General features: G+C 41.3%; 1 protein-coding gene across 1 annotated transcript; it reads right to left on the minus strand.

Annotated features, from left to right (window-relative positions):
* Positions 1-696: 696 nt before the first annotated feature.
* On the minus strand, positions 697-17,871 carry ercc8 (excision repair cross-complementation group 8). Its single transcript, XM_035165164.2, has 12 exons — positions 17,473-17,871; positions 16,646-16,741; positions 16,046-16,147; positions 15,374-15,497; positions 8,322-8,403; positions 7,313-7,381; positions 7,162-7,228; positions 5,872-5,975; positions 4,946-5,070; positions 3,597-3,794; positions 2,176-2,271; positions 697-1,609 (listed from the first exon to the last, which is right to left on the minus strand). The coding sequence occupies exons 1-12, from the start codon at positions 17,547-17,549 to the stop codon at positions 1,544-1,546; spliced, it is 1,206 nt and encodes a 401-aa protein (XP_035021055.1). The 5' UTR covers positions 17,550-17,871; the 3' UTR covers positions 697-1,543.
* Positions 17,872-17,993: the final 122 nt, after the last annotated feature.

The raw sequence follows: 17,993 nt of genomic DNA on the forward strand, positions 1-17,993 counted from the left end.
AGCTGGTGAAAGGAGAACTCAGGCAGCAGCTGATGTCTTATGCAGAAGGTTTTAATGTAGACTTGATGCATCAAGGAAACCAGAAGGTGGAACAATAAACAAACGCTAACAGAGCAACATGAGCAATTGTCACCCCCAAGACTCAAGATGTCTCCCACAGCATCCCAGTAAATCTCCCTCTACTTGCGTCACCCATCCCAACAGCAGATCCATGAATGGCTACAATTGCTGTCACTCTCTATGTTACATGTGGGTGTTGACATCCTATTGGATAGTTAAGCCTAAATGTGCATTTCTAAATCACATTGTGTCCTTACGTCTTTCCACTGGTGAAATACGCAAAAGAGTTGAAGTTGGTGAGAGTTGAAGTTGGTGCCTCTGTGTCTGGGGCATCTGAGTTAGATATGAAAGTCCCTCAACGTAGACACTACAATGTGCTGTGTGTGGAATTAGACAGGCACTATTCTCCTGTATAGATATAATGTAATATACATAATACATAGTGGCATATACCCAAAATTCCTCAACACTGAGAAAGACAATTTTGTTCCACTGTTTGTTTTTGCTGGAATCACATAAATAAACTTAAAACTTAAACTTACTTTTATCAAACCACTACATCCCCTTTAGACTTAATCCAATGCAAAATTAGATTAATATCTTTGTAATTACTGTTATTTTCCAAAACTCAGTCAGTCAAAGTAAATCAGGTAGTATTGCTTTTATTAAAAAACGTAAGGTAATTTGTAAAAAATTGAAAAATATTGGTACAGTATGATGACTATTCATAGTCTTTTCACATTACAGAATTACAGCATTAATGTGCACGAAGTTATGTATTTTTTTTTTTTAAAGAACAACGTTGTAATTGTGTTTTGGCCAGTGTGATAACAAATTTAAGTTCAATGTATAGAAGGGGGTGGAGGGACAGAGACAGAGGGTTTCAGTTTCGCTCCCTGCTGCTACCTTCAGTTAAGGCTTAACGCAGAACAAATGCTAATGTTTCCAAGGGAATAATAACAAGACAATCTGTGTTTTTGAATGCCTGGTTACTCCCACGTGAGGATCGTGAGCCGGCTCTTCTCAGCTCAGCTGCAGAAAAAGTCAAACTAAAGGAGAAGCACTAAACCTGTTTAAAGACCCGACAAATCTCTCTGTATAAACTCTATAATATCTCTTTAACAAACATCATTCTAATATAGAGTGTGAGAGGTGTAGAATTACATTTAAGAAGAACCAACGATAGCAGTTATCCCCCATGGGTACAACAAAGTATCAGGTTAGCTTGACATTCAAACACAAATTTGCAAAAGAACAATAGAATGTTATATCAAAATATACAAAAAACTAAAATGACTCATGACGTTGTGCATATTTACAGAGCTGGACAATTATTTACACAAATCACACATATTTTTAAGGCCTTCATTTTTGCAATGAATGAAACAGTGCACATTTTTAAGTTAATTGTGAAAGATGTGAAATTGTTTCCATACTCCGCTGAGCGTGTGTCCACTTTTCCCACACACACAAAACGTCAGCATCAATCTTCATCACTGCTCCATGCATCCTGAAAGGCAGGGTTCCCTGAAGACGGGTTGGCAGCTCCCTGTAAAGAATCAAAACATTCAGCTTTATCTCAAATCTCAAATAATAACAGATCAATTACATAACACATGCACACAAATCACAAGCTCAAATGGGTACACACTGTGGGGAAACCACCAACACGCGTGTAAAGTAGAAAGAAACTTTGTACATGAGTGATGACAACTGAGTTACAACTAGAAAAACCAGAAACGGTAGAGTGAGAGGAAGCCATTTGGGATTTAATAAGCACTGCTACAATGTAGACATGACGGAGCTGACAACAAGTGACAGGGTTCCTATGTTTGTAGGAGCATCACTGTTCTCCGGACACTGACGAAACCGAATTGGAATTCCTCAGATGACACACCGCCTGTGCATGATTTGGATTCTGACACAAAGGCCAGAGCAACAAAACGAAAGTTGAATAGATATTGATTGAATATTGAGACTTCCAATCAATTAAGTTCATACTGTGGGCCTTGGAATGGAAACTACACAAATTACACCTAAATCAAGTGTTATCAGACTCCGCAAATTATCACTCGGTCCCTATTATTGTTTCCAGTTGTTTTTTTTGGCTTGTACCGTATTTGTTGACTCTGACTCGTCCTCCACAGCTGAGGCATGAAGAACAGGAACCCAAGCCAGGATGTTACAGTCTTTACCTCCACTGTACAGCTCCTACACAGGAACAAGGACACATCAGCTCGGAGTTTTAGTTCACACATTGATACGGCCCTTCACTTACAAACAAGGACACTCGCACCAGTGGAAAATCAGCGTTAACAACAAGAGTACAGATAATTGATAAGCTCAGGACTGTCAACACGATGTGAATGAGCTCATGCGATACGTTGTCAGCGCCATGGGACAGATCAGTCTATAACAGAGAAGAGGCTTAAACGAGGACACATTTTCAGGACTCTCCCGGGTGACGAGCTGCTGAACTGCATTCTTACATCCTTAACACATTTAATACCTGTGTATGTCACCGGATGCTGGGATTGCTCAATAACGAGGGTGTGGGTTGAACCCGTCTGAGTTTGTGATGATTATGAATGATTTAAGCTGCCTCATAATTAAGGTGTTTCTCAGCAACACAAGATTAGTACAGACACTTATCGAACCAGTAACAATAGAACAGGAAAACAGATAGACAGAAAATGTAAGACTATGTGAGTAGACATACAAAACTCAAGGCATAGTTAAAGTATATAAAAGTATAAATATAATAATATATAAATATATATAAGCAGCATGATAAACATGTCAGGGAATTTTAGAAGATTATTGATTTTAGCCAACAGCTTGTACAAAAAATATTGAAAACTCATATCTCACAGAGCTGTTGTGAGCAGCCTGTGTATATGCACTTTTTTTTTCTTTCTGTTGGGTCATGACAAAACATTGTATTGTGAAAATACAGAAACTTCTATAAAAGAACTGTACATAATATAATTTACTGTGACATAACTGGAAAACAAGCAATCTACTCACTGCCTTATATAACGCAGCATGAAATGAAGAGTAAGTTAAAGTTTGACATTTGCAGACGAAGGAGTGAAAAAAGCTCAAATAAAGCACCAATCGCTGCAATCCTCAAACGTCAACAAGCTCAAGTGGACGACTATTTGTTACAGATCATAGTGAAACCAAAGTATCACCTGTATTTGACTTGGACATGGACGATTAGCATCTGTTAACTTGTCTTTCACAATGTGGACACCTGTATTTGCATTTATAGTGACTAAGTGAACCTCAGGAAATGTTGACTTTACCACGTTATCTGTCCATGGGGCAGTGGCTGATTTGAGACTGACATGGAGATTGCAAATGTCTAAGAGCTGCTGCTGCACCGACACCAGAGAAAAACAGTTGCGAGAGTGAGAGAGACAAACTGATCTGAACTCAACAGAACGGAATGAAGTAGATAGTAGGAAAGAGAGACAAAGGCAGCACTGTATGCTGGCCCGATGCAGGAACTAGACACCGGCAGGGAGTGTCACCTGGTAGTCTGGGTGGAACTCGCAGCAGTCGACGTTGTTGTAGTGACCCCTGAGCGTGGTGACCAGCTTTCCTGTGTGGAGGGCATAGACTGCGATGGAGCTGCCGCATGGCACAAACACAAACTCTGGGCTGCAGCCTCGCGACACGGTGAACTGGAGCTTTTTACGACTCTCGTTGCAGACTTTTCCATAGTTCACCTGAGGGACAAACAGATCAGATAATGAGCGAATGAAAGACCGGATCAAAACTTGATACAAAAAAGAAACCAGAAAGATAAGCGGATGCTTATCTAATTGGTTTTAGTAGAACCTCGTCCCATTATTGTTAACTTTCATGTCTCAATCAGAAGAACAACTTACAGCTCTCCAGGCAAATAGTGCAGCATTTGTAACATGGCTGGCCCAGAAGCTAATTCTTCTGCACTGGACGTCAGTAACAAAATAACCTAATTTAAACTCTGGGTCAAGGATGTTTCTCTAAGATTCTTGTAAAGAAGTTGACATAATCAGAATAGCTCCTGTTAAACTTTACTTTCTGTAAACCATTCAGAATTTGTTAAAGGCATACCCAGCACTTCATATAATTTTCTCTTAAACACTTACACACACATGACATAAGCAACATTCAGTGAGGCTAATATTACATAATGTTCCTATTTAAAACACTTATAAATAATTTAAAGGTTAGGAATTGTCACAAAACACCAGTTTTCAATAATGCAAGAGTATGTAAGTCTTTAAATATACTGTAGATATATTAATTTCAGTCGTTTCATTTCAGAGACAATTAAATCAGGTCAAACAAGTACAAGGAAACACATCAACAGGTGTGTAGGGGTAGAACCCCTAGGCTTAATGTCATGTCTGTGAAATGTGCACCAGAAACTCCCACCAAATCATCCATAAACCATCTTTGACCTTTGTCTAGGAGAGAGAGTCATCTACCCTCACTAGCTGTCTTGTGCCTGAAGATAGAAAAATGTCCCCCATGGCAACTGCGGCTCGAGGCAGCAGAGCAGGAAATTAGAACAGGAAACCATGTTAGAGCCCAGGGCCACAGCATAGCTTTCCCAGGCTTTAGGGTAAGGGTGTGTATCTGTGCTATAGGTTTGTTTTCATATGGACCCCGAGGCTTTTACGAAAACATGTTACATGAGATCATGGTGACACTGACCTTGTGCCAAATTGGACAATAACATAAAAAACGTCTGTAGCAAACAGTTTCTTCAGGTTCTAAAAAATAGACTGGAGGGCATTGTGTGGGATGTTTTGGGCATTTATTCACTTGTTATTCAAAAAGCTGGTTATTTAAAGGCAAATGTGACAAAGCCCTCACTCATACATCTTACCAGCGTGTTTTCCCCGGTGGCACTGTTCCACAGTCTCATGCGATCATCAGTCCCAGTCGTGAGGATGTAGAGGCCGTCCCCAGTGAAGCACAGGCCATTCACTCTGCCATTATGGGCTGTGTTTACTAGTTAGAGAAAGGTAGGACACGGTAACAATGCATTGTCACCTAATACCTCCTGCATCATGCTAAAGGTTGGTCAGTGCACATTGTTTCCACCCAGTCACATCTCATACACACCCCTACATTACATACTGTTAGCGCATTGGTTGTTAAAGCTCCCTCTCTCCAATAATATTACACAGTAAAGCTAAGATAAACAGTTTAAGTTGCAAACCGGTTTCCTGTAAGCAAAGGCCCCCTCTGGCTTTAAGACAAACATGGCCTCAGGCAAAGAAAACAGATACGGATTGTGCAGTATGTCCACCTGTCCACCAGAGACGAACCTAGTCTGTGTCAACCTGAATAACCTGAAAAATACTTCACATCACAACAAGAGCTAAATGTTGTTGTAAAACTGCCTTTATTTCAACAAATATCATTTCTTTTAAACGCATCAGGTACCACTGAGGTTAATTCTTTGGGACTATATTTTATTATATTTTGAAGTTGTAGGCACCGCTCCATTTGTATATAGTGTGCCTGTGCAGCATCACTTTAAAAATTGACAGTGAGTGGTAGAATAAGGGTGAGGAAGGGGAAAACGTACGTGATGCAACACATCTGCATACAAGCTAAATCCCAAATCATTACCCAGCGTCTTACACCCCAGGGATCCATCTGACAGAAACGTCTGTCCTGTCTCCCTTTAAAGTCAATGCATGTTTTTTTCTTCTCGAAACAAAGGTGGAAACATCAGCACTGCACACTCAGGATAAAAAAGATGATGGAAATAAAAAGAAAGGAAAAGGATGGAGGTAACAGTACCTGCCTCAGAGGAGGCTTTCGACTTGTCTCCGTTGTGCTGGTCCAAAGTGAAGAGACAACCAGAGGCCCGACGTACATCCCATACCTTCACCTTGCTGTCTGCACTTAGAAAGAGAATCTGGGGAGTTGTTGGTTTTGCTCTCGCTTATGTTCTTATAAACTATCTGCAATATGATGTATAAATATTCAGCTTACAATTGCAATAGGGATTTATAGGTACAATTTACTGTTCGCTCAGATTGGTGGCATTTTATATAACACAGCAGTGTGTGTAAAACAGTGTTTAAAATGAGTATTCTGTTGGTAATTGTTATGGAAGTTTTCTGAAAGCTGGTGAAAGGAGAACTCAGGCAGCAGCTGATGTCTTATGCTGAAGGTTTTAATGTAGACTTGATGCATCAAGGAAACCAGAAGGTGGAACAATATACAAACGCTAACAGAGCAACATGAGCAATTGTCACCCCCAAGACTCAAGATGTCTCCCACAGCATCCCAGTAAATCTCCCTCTAACTGCATTACCCATTCTAACAGCACATCCATGAATGGCTAGAATTGCTGTCACTCTCTATGTTACATGTAGGTGTTCGCATCCTATTGGATAGTTAAGTCTAAATATGCATTCCTAAATCACATTGTATCCTTAGGTGATGCCTCCGTGTCTGGGGCATCTGAGTTAGATGTGAAAGTCCCTAAGCGTAGACACTACAATGTGCTGTTGGTTGGTCCTTTATCTATAACCTGACCTTGGGTACTGCTTGGAGAGGAGGGAGTGTGTGTGGAGACAGACAGGCACTATTCTCCTGTATAGATATAATGTAATATACAATATACATAATATATGGTGGCATATACAGTAATGTGTGAGGATGGTCAAACATTCCTCAACAGTAATTAACATGCTACTCCATAATAGCTTATATCAAACACTTTTATGTTTGGATCTTGCTGTGCCAGTTGTTTTCAAAATCACTTACAGTCTGCGGGGACAGCAACACACTGATCCCAGCGGGTTAATTAGCAGGTCTAGTGCAGCATAAAACAGGTGGGGACTGTATCTACCATATGACAGGACGACTAGAGTGCCACAGTGCCTATCTGCTAGCCTGTGGTGCCATTATCATTGACTCAGGGTTGCAACATGGCCAGATGGCCAGGAGCTGAGATGACAAAGAGTGCCGGGACACAACATGGTGGGATTGTCCTGTACCTGGCACTTTTCTTTGATAAGGCTCTGAGGGCAAACCTCGGTGATCATTTCACAATCTGAAACTGAAACGAAGAGTTCTTACCTGGCAGTGGCCAAGATGTGCTCATATCTGGGTGACCACCGCACAGACAGTACCTCTGCTCTGTGACCTGAAGGGGAAAAGGGTCATCGTTTTTCAATTAGTAATATATGTGTGGAATAAAACAGAGGGAAAAGTGATCTCGTCAACTAACCCTGAAGAACGTGAATCCGTGAACCAGACTTCAGGTCACACAGCTGGATTTTAGGTTCTTTGGTGCCAACTGGTAAAGAAGAAACAAAGAGTAAGTTGAGGGATGTGATCTGAAAGAGTATTATTATAATATCTTTAAAATAAAGAAATTACCAGGAAGACTTAAAAGGGGAAATCTCAAATGTAACACCCAGTTATATTTACATTCCTACTTATCAATGTTATCAATAAAAGAGCCAGAACAATCTGCTACTTGTACAAAAGAGCAGTGACTCAGGGGGTTGAAACTTGGTGTCCCAGGTTTTCACAGATAAGGTGTGGTAAATATGAAAACTCTTTGATATCAACTTTTTATAAACATGAGGTAACACACCCAGCATGTATACATGAAGTATTTGGACAAGGAAGATGATTAGATTGTTGTTCAAATCTAAATTGCCTTAAAATTGCTGAATTAATAAACTACAGTTGCTTTTTAGGAAGAGATTACCTTAAAAGCAGTTTTCCCTAAAAGTATGCAACCTGTTTGACAAGCATGTGTAACTCTTGGGAGAGGGATCGACACATTGAGGAAAATAATACATTTAGGCATTGTGATAGTGTCAGGTTTGGAAATAGGTGTGTCAAAGGGACTGAGTGACAGGGAGAATTGTGAACACATACTCAGCAGGCATGAGTAACCTGTTGGTCCTGCTAGGCGACATGGTGAAGTAGCACCTAGAGTTTCTCCACAGAAATGTGACTGAACCTGAGTCAACGTGTTTTGAACATCTTCTGTTCACTCCAGGTAAATGTTATATGTACTTTATAACCTGAGGTAAAAGCCATGTAAGGGGCGGGTTCTGCAGTGTACTTCGAAAGTACAAACTGATGACAGACTGGGTAACTAGTAAAAATGTTGTCCCAAGTTCAAGGCATGCAGTGACAGAAATGCCAGTGGGTAATCCAGCTTGTTTGTCCTGCATCACTTACATCAGCAAAAAACTGTGAGTGCATTTAAACACACGCACCTGCGATGAGACTGTGCTTCCTGGCGATGGGGGATAGATGGTGGCTGTAGACGTTGCCCTCAAACTCAAAGACCTCAGCAGGCTGAAGAATCATGAAGTTAAAGAAAGAGAGAGAGAGACGTTAAAAGTTTGTACGCTACGTGAAAATCTTTTGATAAAACATACAACAATAACTTAAAATAAAGTCATGACCCTAAAGTTTAACAGTGATAAAAATGATCCACTGTTGAGAGAAGGAGTTTGCAGAGTGAATTAGATAAAAAAACAGTAAAAGCAAGTATAGAGGGGGTACGGGAGATCAGAGCTAGACAGGCAGCTCGCCCAAGCAGAAGTGGTGGTCACAATGCAAATTCTTCAGCAAATATAAAAAGCCTCTCTGTGCCCCATCTGTCAGTGTGTGCCAGCACTGACGCAGACGCACACGCACACACACACACACACACACACACACACACACACACACAGAGGAGGCTCTGTTTGCATATAACAACACTCATACCCATACACAATGTGCAAAACAATGCACAGCCCACACTAATGTGAAAAATACACATTGACCAAAAATGCATTAATATGTATGTATGTACACTACCGTTCAAAAGTTTGGGGTCACTTAGAAATTTCCTTATTTTTCAAAGAAAAGCACTGTTTTTTTCAATGAAGATAACATTAAATTAATCAGAAATACACTCTATACATTGTTAATGTGGTAAATGACTATTCTAGGTGGAAACGTCTGCTTTTTAATGAAATATCTACATAGGTGTATAGAGGCCCATTTCCAGCAACTATCACTCCAGTGTTCTAATGGTACATTGTGTTTGCTAATCGCCTTAGAAGACTAATGGATGATTAGAAAACCCTTGAAAACCCTTGTGCAATTATGTTAGCACAGCTGAAAACTGTTTTGCTGGTGAGAGAAGCTATAAAACTGGCCTTCCTTTGAGCTAGTTGAGTATCTGGAGCATCACATTTGTGGGTTCGATTATACTCTCAAAATGGCCAGAAAAAGAGAACTTTCATGTGAAACTCGCCAGTCTATTCTTGTTCTTAGAAATGAAAGCTATTCCATGAGAGAAATTGCGAAGAAACTGAAAATGTCCTACAACGGTGTGTACTACTCCCTTCAGAGAACAGCACAAACGGGCTCTAACCAGAGTAGAAAGAGAAGTGGGAGGCCCCGGTGCACAACTCAGCAAGAAGACAAGTATATTAGAGTCTCTAGTTTGAGAAATAGACACCTCACAGGTCCTCAACTGGCAGCTTCTTTAAATGGTACCCGCAAAACGCCAGTGTCAACGTCTACAGTGAAGAGGCGACTCCGGGATGCTGGCCTTCTAGGCAGAGTGGCAAAGAAAAAGCCATATCTGAGACTGGCCAATAAAAAGAAAAGATTGATATGGGCAAAAGAACACAGACATTGGACAGAGGAAGATTGGAAAAAAGTGTTATGGACAGACGAATCAAAGTTTGAGGTGTTTGGATCACACAGAAGAACATTTGTGAGACGCAGAACAGGTGAAAAGATGCTGGATGAGTGCCTGACGCCATCTGTCAAGCATGGTGGAGGTAATGTGATGGTCTGGGGCTGCTTTGGTGCTGGTAAAGTGGGAGATTTGTACAAGGTAAAAGGGATTTTAAATAAGGAAGGCTATCACTCCATTTTGCAACGCCATGCCATACCCTGTGGACAGCGCTTGATTGGAGCCAATTTCCTCCTACAACAGGACAATGACCCAAAGCACACCTCCAAATTATGCAAGAACTATTTAGGGAAGAAGCAGGCAGCTGGTATGCTGTCTGTAATGGAGTGGCCAGCGCAGTCACCAGATCTCAACCCCATTGAGCTGTTGTGGGAGCAGCTTGACCGTATGGTACGCAAGAAGTGCCCATCAAGCCAATCCAACTTGTGGGAGGTGCTTCAGGAAGCGTGGGGTGACATTTCTACAGATTACCTCAACAAATTAACAGCTAGAATGCCAAAGGTCTGCAATGCTGTAATTGCTGCAAATGGAGCATTCTTTGACGAAAGCAAAGTTTGAAGAACAAAATTAATATTTCAAATAAAAATCATTATTTCTAACCTTGTCAATGTCTTGACTATATTTTCTATTCATTTTGCAACTCATTTGATAAATAAAAGTGTGAGTTTTCATGGAAAACACGAAATTGTCTGGGTGACCCCAAACTTTTGAACGGTAGTGTATGTATGTACAGTGTTTCCCCTACCATTATATTAGGAGAAGAGGGAGAAGAGGGGATGATGCAGGAGACAGACAAAGATTTCAATCACGGGTATGATTATGTGGCTTTTGGCTGACTTTACAGATGTAACTTCAATTTAGTTGTTGCAAAGTTTTATTTATACTAATAGTTTACTGACATTTTTCATGTGTTTGATCAGGTGATGGATCCATATTTGGATGGCCTCATTGCCCATCTCGAGAGACGTTTCTGCGAGGTTGGAGTCGTGGCTGCATTTGGGATACTCGGTCCTCAAGCAGCTACACTCCCTGACGCCACACTGCACACACAAAACTGAGGATACTGGCAGAGAAGTTTTGTTCCCGTGTCGATTTTGGCACAGTCCTTGAAGAATGGGCCTCTTTCAAGGAGCAAGTGGTCGCTGGTCCACTCAAGGTTACTTAAAAATGTGACATTTTCACATGACATTATCATGAACACTATACTGTGTTACTGATATCATTTTTAACCTTTTCAGAACAAGACACAGCTGGCCATACTGTCTGATCTGTCCTCAAAATATGAGGAGTTTGGTGTCCTGTACCCAACTATGAGCCTGCTAGCTTCCATTGCCCTGACGGTCCCGGTCAGCAGTGTAAACTGTGAGAGGGACTTCTCAACCATGAACAGGGTAATAAATACTTTTCACAATTTGGATTGCTGCTTTAAGCTATCACTATTTTAAGCCTAACAGTTAATGTATTTGCAGGTCAAGACAAACATCCGCAATAGGCTGCAAGGAGACCATCTTGCAGCCTGCATGCGGATCTCAATAAATGGGCCAGACCTTTCTGACTTCCCATACCAAGAGGCTCTGGAAATGTTCTTCCAGAAGCCCAGAAAAATACACTGCAGTGACAAAAGCTGCACACTTTGTGGATAATTCCGTTCACGTTTAGTTCAATGTACAGTTAAAAATTGTTCAGATGCTATATTGACTGCTGTCATTAAAAGAAACACATGAACATCATGATTCCTTTGTGTCCGTGTCCGCCGCCCCCAAAGCTGTAAACCTAGGGGAAACACTGTAGCTATTTCCTTTAAATTCCTGAACCTTGATTTCAGAGTGCAGATACAAACTGAGAGTGTTTTGACGTGGAGCCTGAACACTGAACTTTCACATACACAACAACCACAACAACAAAGAGTGAGGCGGACACGCCCACCAACTCCCTGCAACAACTCCACACACTGGACCAACAGTAGCTTTCCATCCACAGACCTCTCTGCCAGTACTCATGAAGAAATGTGGGTTTGTTTTAACAGCAGCTTCTCTACTCTACTCAAACATGTGTCCATCACAACAACACACACACTTCCTGATCTCTGATCTGTTTTTTTATTTTTATTTTAAGAAAAGTACAGCATGAAACACAACTCGTCCAGATTTACTTTCTGTTTCTCGTTGTTGTGCTTCCTTGAATTTAAGAGTTTGAGTCTTCTTCTCCTTCTTTATTCGGATTATTGGCAGGTGACAACCAACGTCAAGGTGCATTACCGCCCTCTACTGTGTGTGTCAATATCCTACTTCCTCTTCTTCCCCATTCGGTAGCGTATCTCTTATTACCCTTGATATTTGATAGCTTCTCCTTTGTTCAGTTGAGTGGCGGGTGACAACCTCCTGTGTTGGGAGTGTATATCAGAGTTATCTAGCTCATATTAAATCAGTTTGTCCAATCCTGTCTCCCTCAGCTAATGGAACATACTCCCTATTCCAAAGGTAACTACTATTTCCAAGCTTAGTTCTTCCTCTCTGCTTTGCACTTTTCCTCTTGAGCTTTTCTCGTTCTCGAACACACTTATTAAAGTGAAGCATTACATGCTCCACTGACTCTTCTATAAAATATTTTGTGCGGGGGGGTTCAACACACAGTGGAAGGCGGTAATGCACCTTGACGTTGGTTGCTACCCGCCAATAAACCAAACAGAGAAGAAGAAGAGGCTCGGACATCCTCCGCAATTCATGACGGAAAACGCCCTTAAAATAACAATGTCTTTGAACAAGAGGCCGGGCTTTGTATTAGAGTCAATCTTTTTGTGGCTGTAATCTTCAACATTATTTGAGATCTTTAAAATTGTCTTTGGTTCTTTATCATGTCTTTGATGTGTCTATGACTTATGGTTGGAAGAAGATACCCATCATGTTCCATATCAAGGGCATTTTGTACTACCTTGGTCAGCAGCGCTAAGTGGAAAGAAACGGATCAAATAGACCTAAACCCAGATATGGAGGAGACTGCAATACAGACACTCACCATGGATACGTCTAATGCATTGGAGCTTCCCAGCATGACAGTTGAAACTATTCGCATGCTGATTGAGGATCTTTATACCAAGTTGACTGCGGAGCAGTGGGAACTGTTAAAATCAGAAACACCAGACAACGTCACAAGGTTTCTGTTGGCAGAACTTCTTCTGAACATGACTTTGTCTGTGTCCTCAGACCTGCTCACAGCACATGGACACAACGACTTTCCCTTTACTGTGGAGAGTGTCCAGTCCAGTCTGGGAGACGCTCTCCGTCAGAGTTTAGCACCGGGCAGCTTAAAAAAGTCTGTGAGTTTGGATCAACTCACTGAGTTGGTTGCAGAGGAGATGACAGAGAGGGTCAATTCCCGCCGGTCTGAGCGCTCCACCAGCGGATGCTCCACCAGCGGATGCTCCACCAGCGGATGCTCCACCAGACTGCCACAGTGTCACCAGACCACAGCCAACAAACTTGAGAAAATGGTCAATTGTGTTTGCAAAGTGTTGAAGAAATCTGCCGGCGACATCGAGGGCTCGTTCAAGCCGAAACTACGCAGTCAAAAGACATTTGAGCTGATAAACGAGTTCCCTAGGGGGAAACCAACCTCTTCACGCACTGACTCTTCATCACCCAGTTCTCGCTCTGACAGACGAACATCCTCAGAATCATCAGTCCGCAGCAGTGACTATAGGACAAGTGAGGCCGTCCAGGAAATCATCGGGAAGGAGGTGAGCGACATCATCGAGCCCTTTATGGACGAAATGTCCAAATCTGACCTGAGTGGGCTGATATCTGAATCTTCTCTGGAGTTTAAAGCTGCTGCAGATGAAATCTATCAGATAGTTAGTGAAGAGGAGAGCGTCAGATCATCTCATTCGAGTAGAGGCTCCAAATCCTCAAAGAGCAACAAGAAGTTTTGGAAAGGAGTGGGGAAGAGGATCAAGAAGCTTTTTGCAAAGTTTTTGGCCACAGCATCGATGCTCAAGATGGGGACACAAGTCAGGAAGAAGTTCAGTAAGGAGACCCAAGTCCCGAGCAGTGAGTCAGTCAAGTCTCTGATGGATAGTGTGGAGTCTCTGCTTCTGACAGAGACCAAGGACAGAGTTTCACCTGCAAACGCCCCCGTCCTTACCAATGTCCTCTATAGGTACGTCACAACTGACATTTTAGTGGGGAGTCCAGCTGAAGTCACGAAAGTGTCTGTTCCTAAGTCCCACAAAAAGATGTTCGCGGACATAAAGGAGAGAGTGATCAATTTCCTGCCATTGATGAACTGGTGGTTCTCAAAACAGGCCGGTGACTACACCAAGAGGGTGACCTCCGCTTTAATGGAGATTGAGCCCATCGTAGGATCTCCGGTCTCAGAGATCAACAGTGCAGCAGACGGGCAGAGCCCACAAAAAGATGTATGTCAATCTCGTCATCGACCAGTTCGTCACTCGAGTGTATGCAAAGTCCAAAGTGAACTTGTGTGACGAATCAATACACCTCACTCAATACCTGTTTGAAAAAACATGGCCCGAAGTCCAAGACATTGACTTAGACATGTCCCCAGATATAATCAATGTCCTCCACAAGGCCGTGTTCACGGACCTGTGTAAGATGTAGGACTGTCCAGAAACGCTGCTGCTTTCCATTTATCGAAAAGAACCAGAGGTCGAGAAAAGAATCGCCGCCTCTATGGAAAGCCACATGTCCAAAAAACCCGGCAGAATGTCCAGATTCTTCTCCTCTTTGAGCAGATTCTTTAAACGGTAGAAATGCTATTCCTTTAAATGAGGACGCGCATATACGTGTCTTCTACTGAAGGGGTGTGGATTCATCCAAACAAAAAAAAAAACACTGGGGAAACACTGATGGATGGATGGATGGATGGATGGATGGATGGATGGATGGATGGATGGATGGATGGATGGATGGATGGATGGATGGATGGATGGATGGATGGATGGATGGATGGATGGATGGATGGATGGATGGATGTGTGTATGTGTGTGTATTTGTGGGGATGGAGCAAGAGAAACACAGAGAGTAAAACAAATGAAAGGTCGGTTGGTTCTTTTCTGTCCCTTGCCTGAACTTTTGAGGTAACCGTGATGCCAGTGTAACTCTAGCACAGCTCAGAGCCTGCCATATGGGACTATGTGGCCCAGAAAGGTAGAGAGCATGAAGCAGAAAATAAGAAAGAGAGGGGAAGAGATAGTGAAAAGAGCCAAAAGAAAGACAGGGTGGCAAAGCTGTAAAAAAAAATAAAAAACCTCTGATATGTGTATAGACTGCCTGCAACAATAATCATCATACAATTGAATGCAATAAAATCCCTTTGCTGTGCAGTAAATCCTACCTTTAGTAAGTTTGTGTTATGACACTGTATATTTGTTGACACTGTAAAGAGATAATGATTTAACTCTCTGGTGTGTGTTTATACTGGACTGCAGCATATTTTAAAGTAAAGTTTCTCCATCCCAGCTTTACATATTATATGCAGGAGAAGTATTTGTACAGATGTATCCCTCACATGAACCATGGAATAAACTTGTATGTAGGTAACGTGTCTTACCTTCAGTGTCTCTGTGTCCCAGACCTTCATGGTCTTATCAAAGGAGCTGGAGACAAACATGCCTGTGTCGTAAGGATACCACTGAACTGTCTCGACACTGAATTTGTGGACATACCTGCTAGACCTACAGAGGAAAAAAAAAATGAAAAAGGGATGAACTGTAAGCAGAAAATTACCCATGTAGACATCCTAACTGAAACTGATTCTTTCATAAAATCTGCTCTGCTTTTCCTGTTTAATTCTTAAAAATGTAAGTACTATAACGTGGCAGCACATTTAAGTACTGCGAAATGTTGAAGAACAAACAAATGTGTCCTGTGTGGACTGTACATTCTTTTCAGCCAAGTTGGTGCACGTCTCCAAGATAAATGTTTCATAGAGCAACAACAAATAAAATCTGATGACTGTTCAGACTGAGGCCACATTTGATATGGATTGGATATTTTGATAATAATTTTAATGTGGACAAAAACATATTCAATATGGTGTTTTCTGTTTACGGTGCCATTAAAAACAGACACGTCACCGCTGTGTGAAGAAAAAATCTTACTCAGCTCACTTTACCTCTATGAACATTACAATATATATAGTGAAAAGACATGTCCTAGAATAACTAAGTCAGTGCAATGCTTCCCTCTAGTGGACAGAATGAGAAAATGGAGTAACATTTACCTGCCGACTGTACAGACGGACTTGCAGGTGTACTGTGGTTTCCCACTGAAGTTCTCCAGGTCGTAGATAACGATCACTCCATCTGCACCTCCAGATAACATGCTAAACAACAGAATAGGTGAACTTCACAAGTAGCATTATTTTGTCTCACACAGCTTTTCATAACTGAGGTCTGTGAATGTTTGTGTCTGGAACACTGTAGAAAGGTTAGGCAATGGAGTTTTTCAATGAAAAATCAATGATAGACAATATCATTGTCTATCATTGATTTTTTAGACAATGATAGACCTCTAATTATCTGTAGGAAAGAAAACATCTGCAATAATCTGTTACAGATTAAACATAACAGAAGGCTTGGTCTGATTCAAACTTGTGTTTACTGTTTTCTGGGTCAGATATGGAAAAACAAACCTAAAAATGTTTGCACAGGTATGTATTAAAATGTTTTAAATGTTTCCCAGGTATAGAAACAACTTACTGCAGTTGTTAGCTTGCAATTTTTGCAGTGTCCCATTCAGTGACATGTGGCATTTGAAATTGATGAGTCTGTATTTTATAGTAATGTGGTCATTTATAGATCTGGGGTGAACCAAGACTTACTATCTGCCCTCTACTGCTTCAATGTCAATAGAGTTGATGCCATTTCCATGGATTCGGTCCACATCTCTGTCAGGATTCAACTCCAGACCAAGGACCCTTTGGAGATACAGGAAGAGGAAAAGATCTACATCACTGATTCACACATTTTCAATATAAAATCTTTTTAGAAACATGAGTGTGGGAAGATCTAAATATTGGAGCAGAAAAGGGTGACGGTCACTCAAAGTAAAAATAATTTAGCTAAAGCTGCAAATATTGCCCAAAATTCTGTTTATTGCACAAATTAAAAAAACAAATCCATACAGGCATTATTCCTGAAAGCATACCCTTAAACCGATGACTGGGCTGTTAAACAATATCAAGATCACATAAATATAATTTCCATCAACAGCAACATAACAAAAGCCCAATTTCAATAAAAATGCTTGTGCAGAGAGGACAACACATAAATGATGTACCTCAGATTTATCAAATGTTTTGCTGTTTATCAGGTGTTTGTCGTTTTAAAACTACACAACCTTCACTCAGGAGCAAGAAATCAGCCTTTAAACTTAAAACCAGCAATAATGTGACATTTATCGTGATAATTATTGTTATAAACTGATCATCATCATCACATGAACATGTCTATCTTGATATAATGTTTTGCCACATGACCCAGCTCTACTTTGACTATTGCATTTAGCTGTATGTATGCACAGGAGACTGGGAACATATGCAGCATAATAACAGAGGTTGTATTTAACGAGATAATACCATTATCATCCATACATTATTATAAAGGTAGAGATAATAACGTTGTCTCTCTTTGTGTTGTTGTCTCTCACCTTCTCGTGGACTCAGCTCGTCGCAGTCTCAGAGGATCGTCCAGTCCTGTCTGCCTCGCCGTCAGAAACCCCAGCATCGTTTCAGTGTGAAGATAAAAACCTATTTGAATTTAAAGTAAGGTTACTTTTAATCTATGCTACCGTTGGCTAACCTAGCTCGTTAGCTACAACGATGTGGTTTTTTTAAATCCATAAATCAATCTCCATGCGTCTGCCACCGCATTATACTGTAATGTAAACTACCCGGTGCTTCGATATGTTATTTTAATATCGTTGCAATACTATTTTTGGTGTTTTCTGTTAGTTTTTACACCAACGTCGGCTAGTTTTTGTGGTAGCATCGCTTCAGCGGGCGGCCATTTTGGAAAACCTAACGTCTAGTCTATGCGACGATTGGCTTGTGGATCCGAGCCGTCCAATCAGGGAGTAGGTTATTGCTTCTCCCTCCCCGGCTGCGGGACACTTGCACGCACACAGCGGAGAGAGAGAGAGAGAGAGAGAGAGAGGGCAGAAGGGGCACA

This window comes from Hippoglossus stenolepis, chromosome 9 (assembly GCF_022539355.2).
Source record: "Hippoglossus stenolepis isolate QCI-W04-F060 chromosome 9, HSTE1.2, whole genome shotgun sequence".
Classification (NCBI taxonomy): Eukaryota; Metazoa; Chordata; class Actinopteri; order Pleuronectiformes; family Pleuronectidae; genus Hippoglossus; species Hippoglossus stenolepis.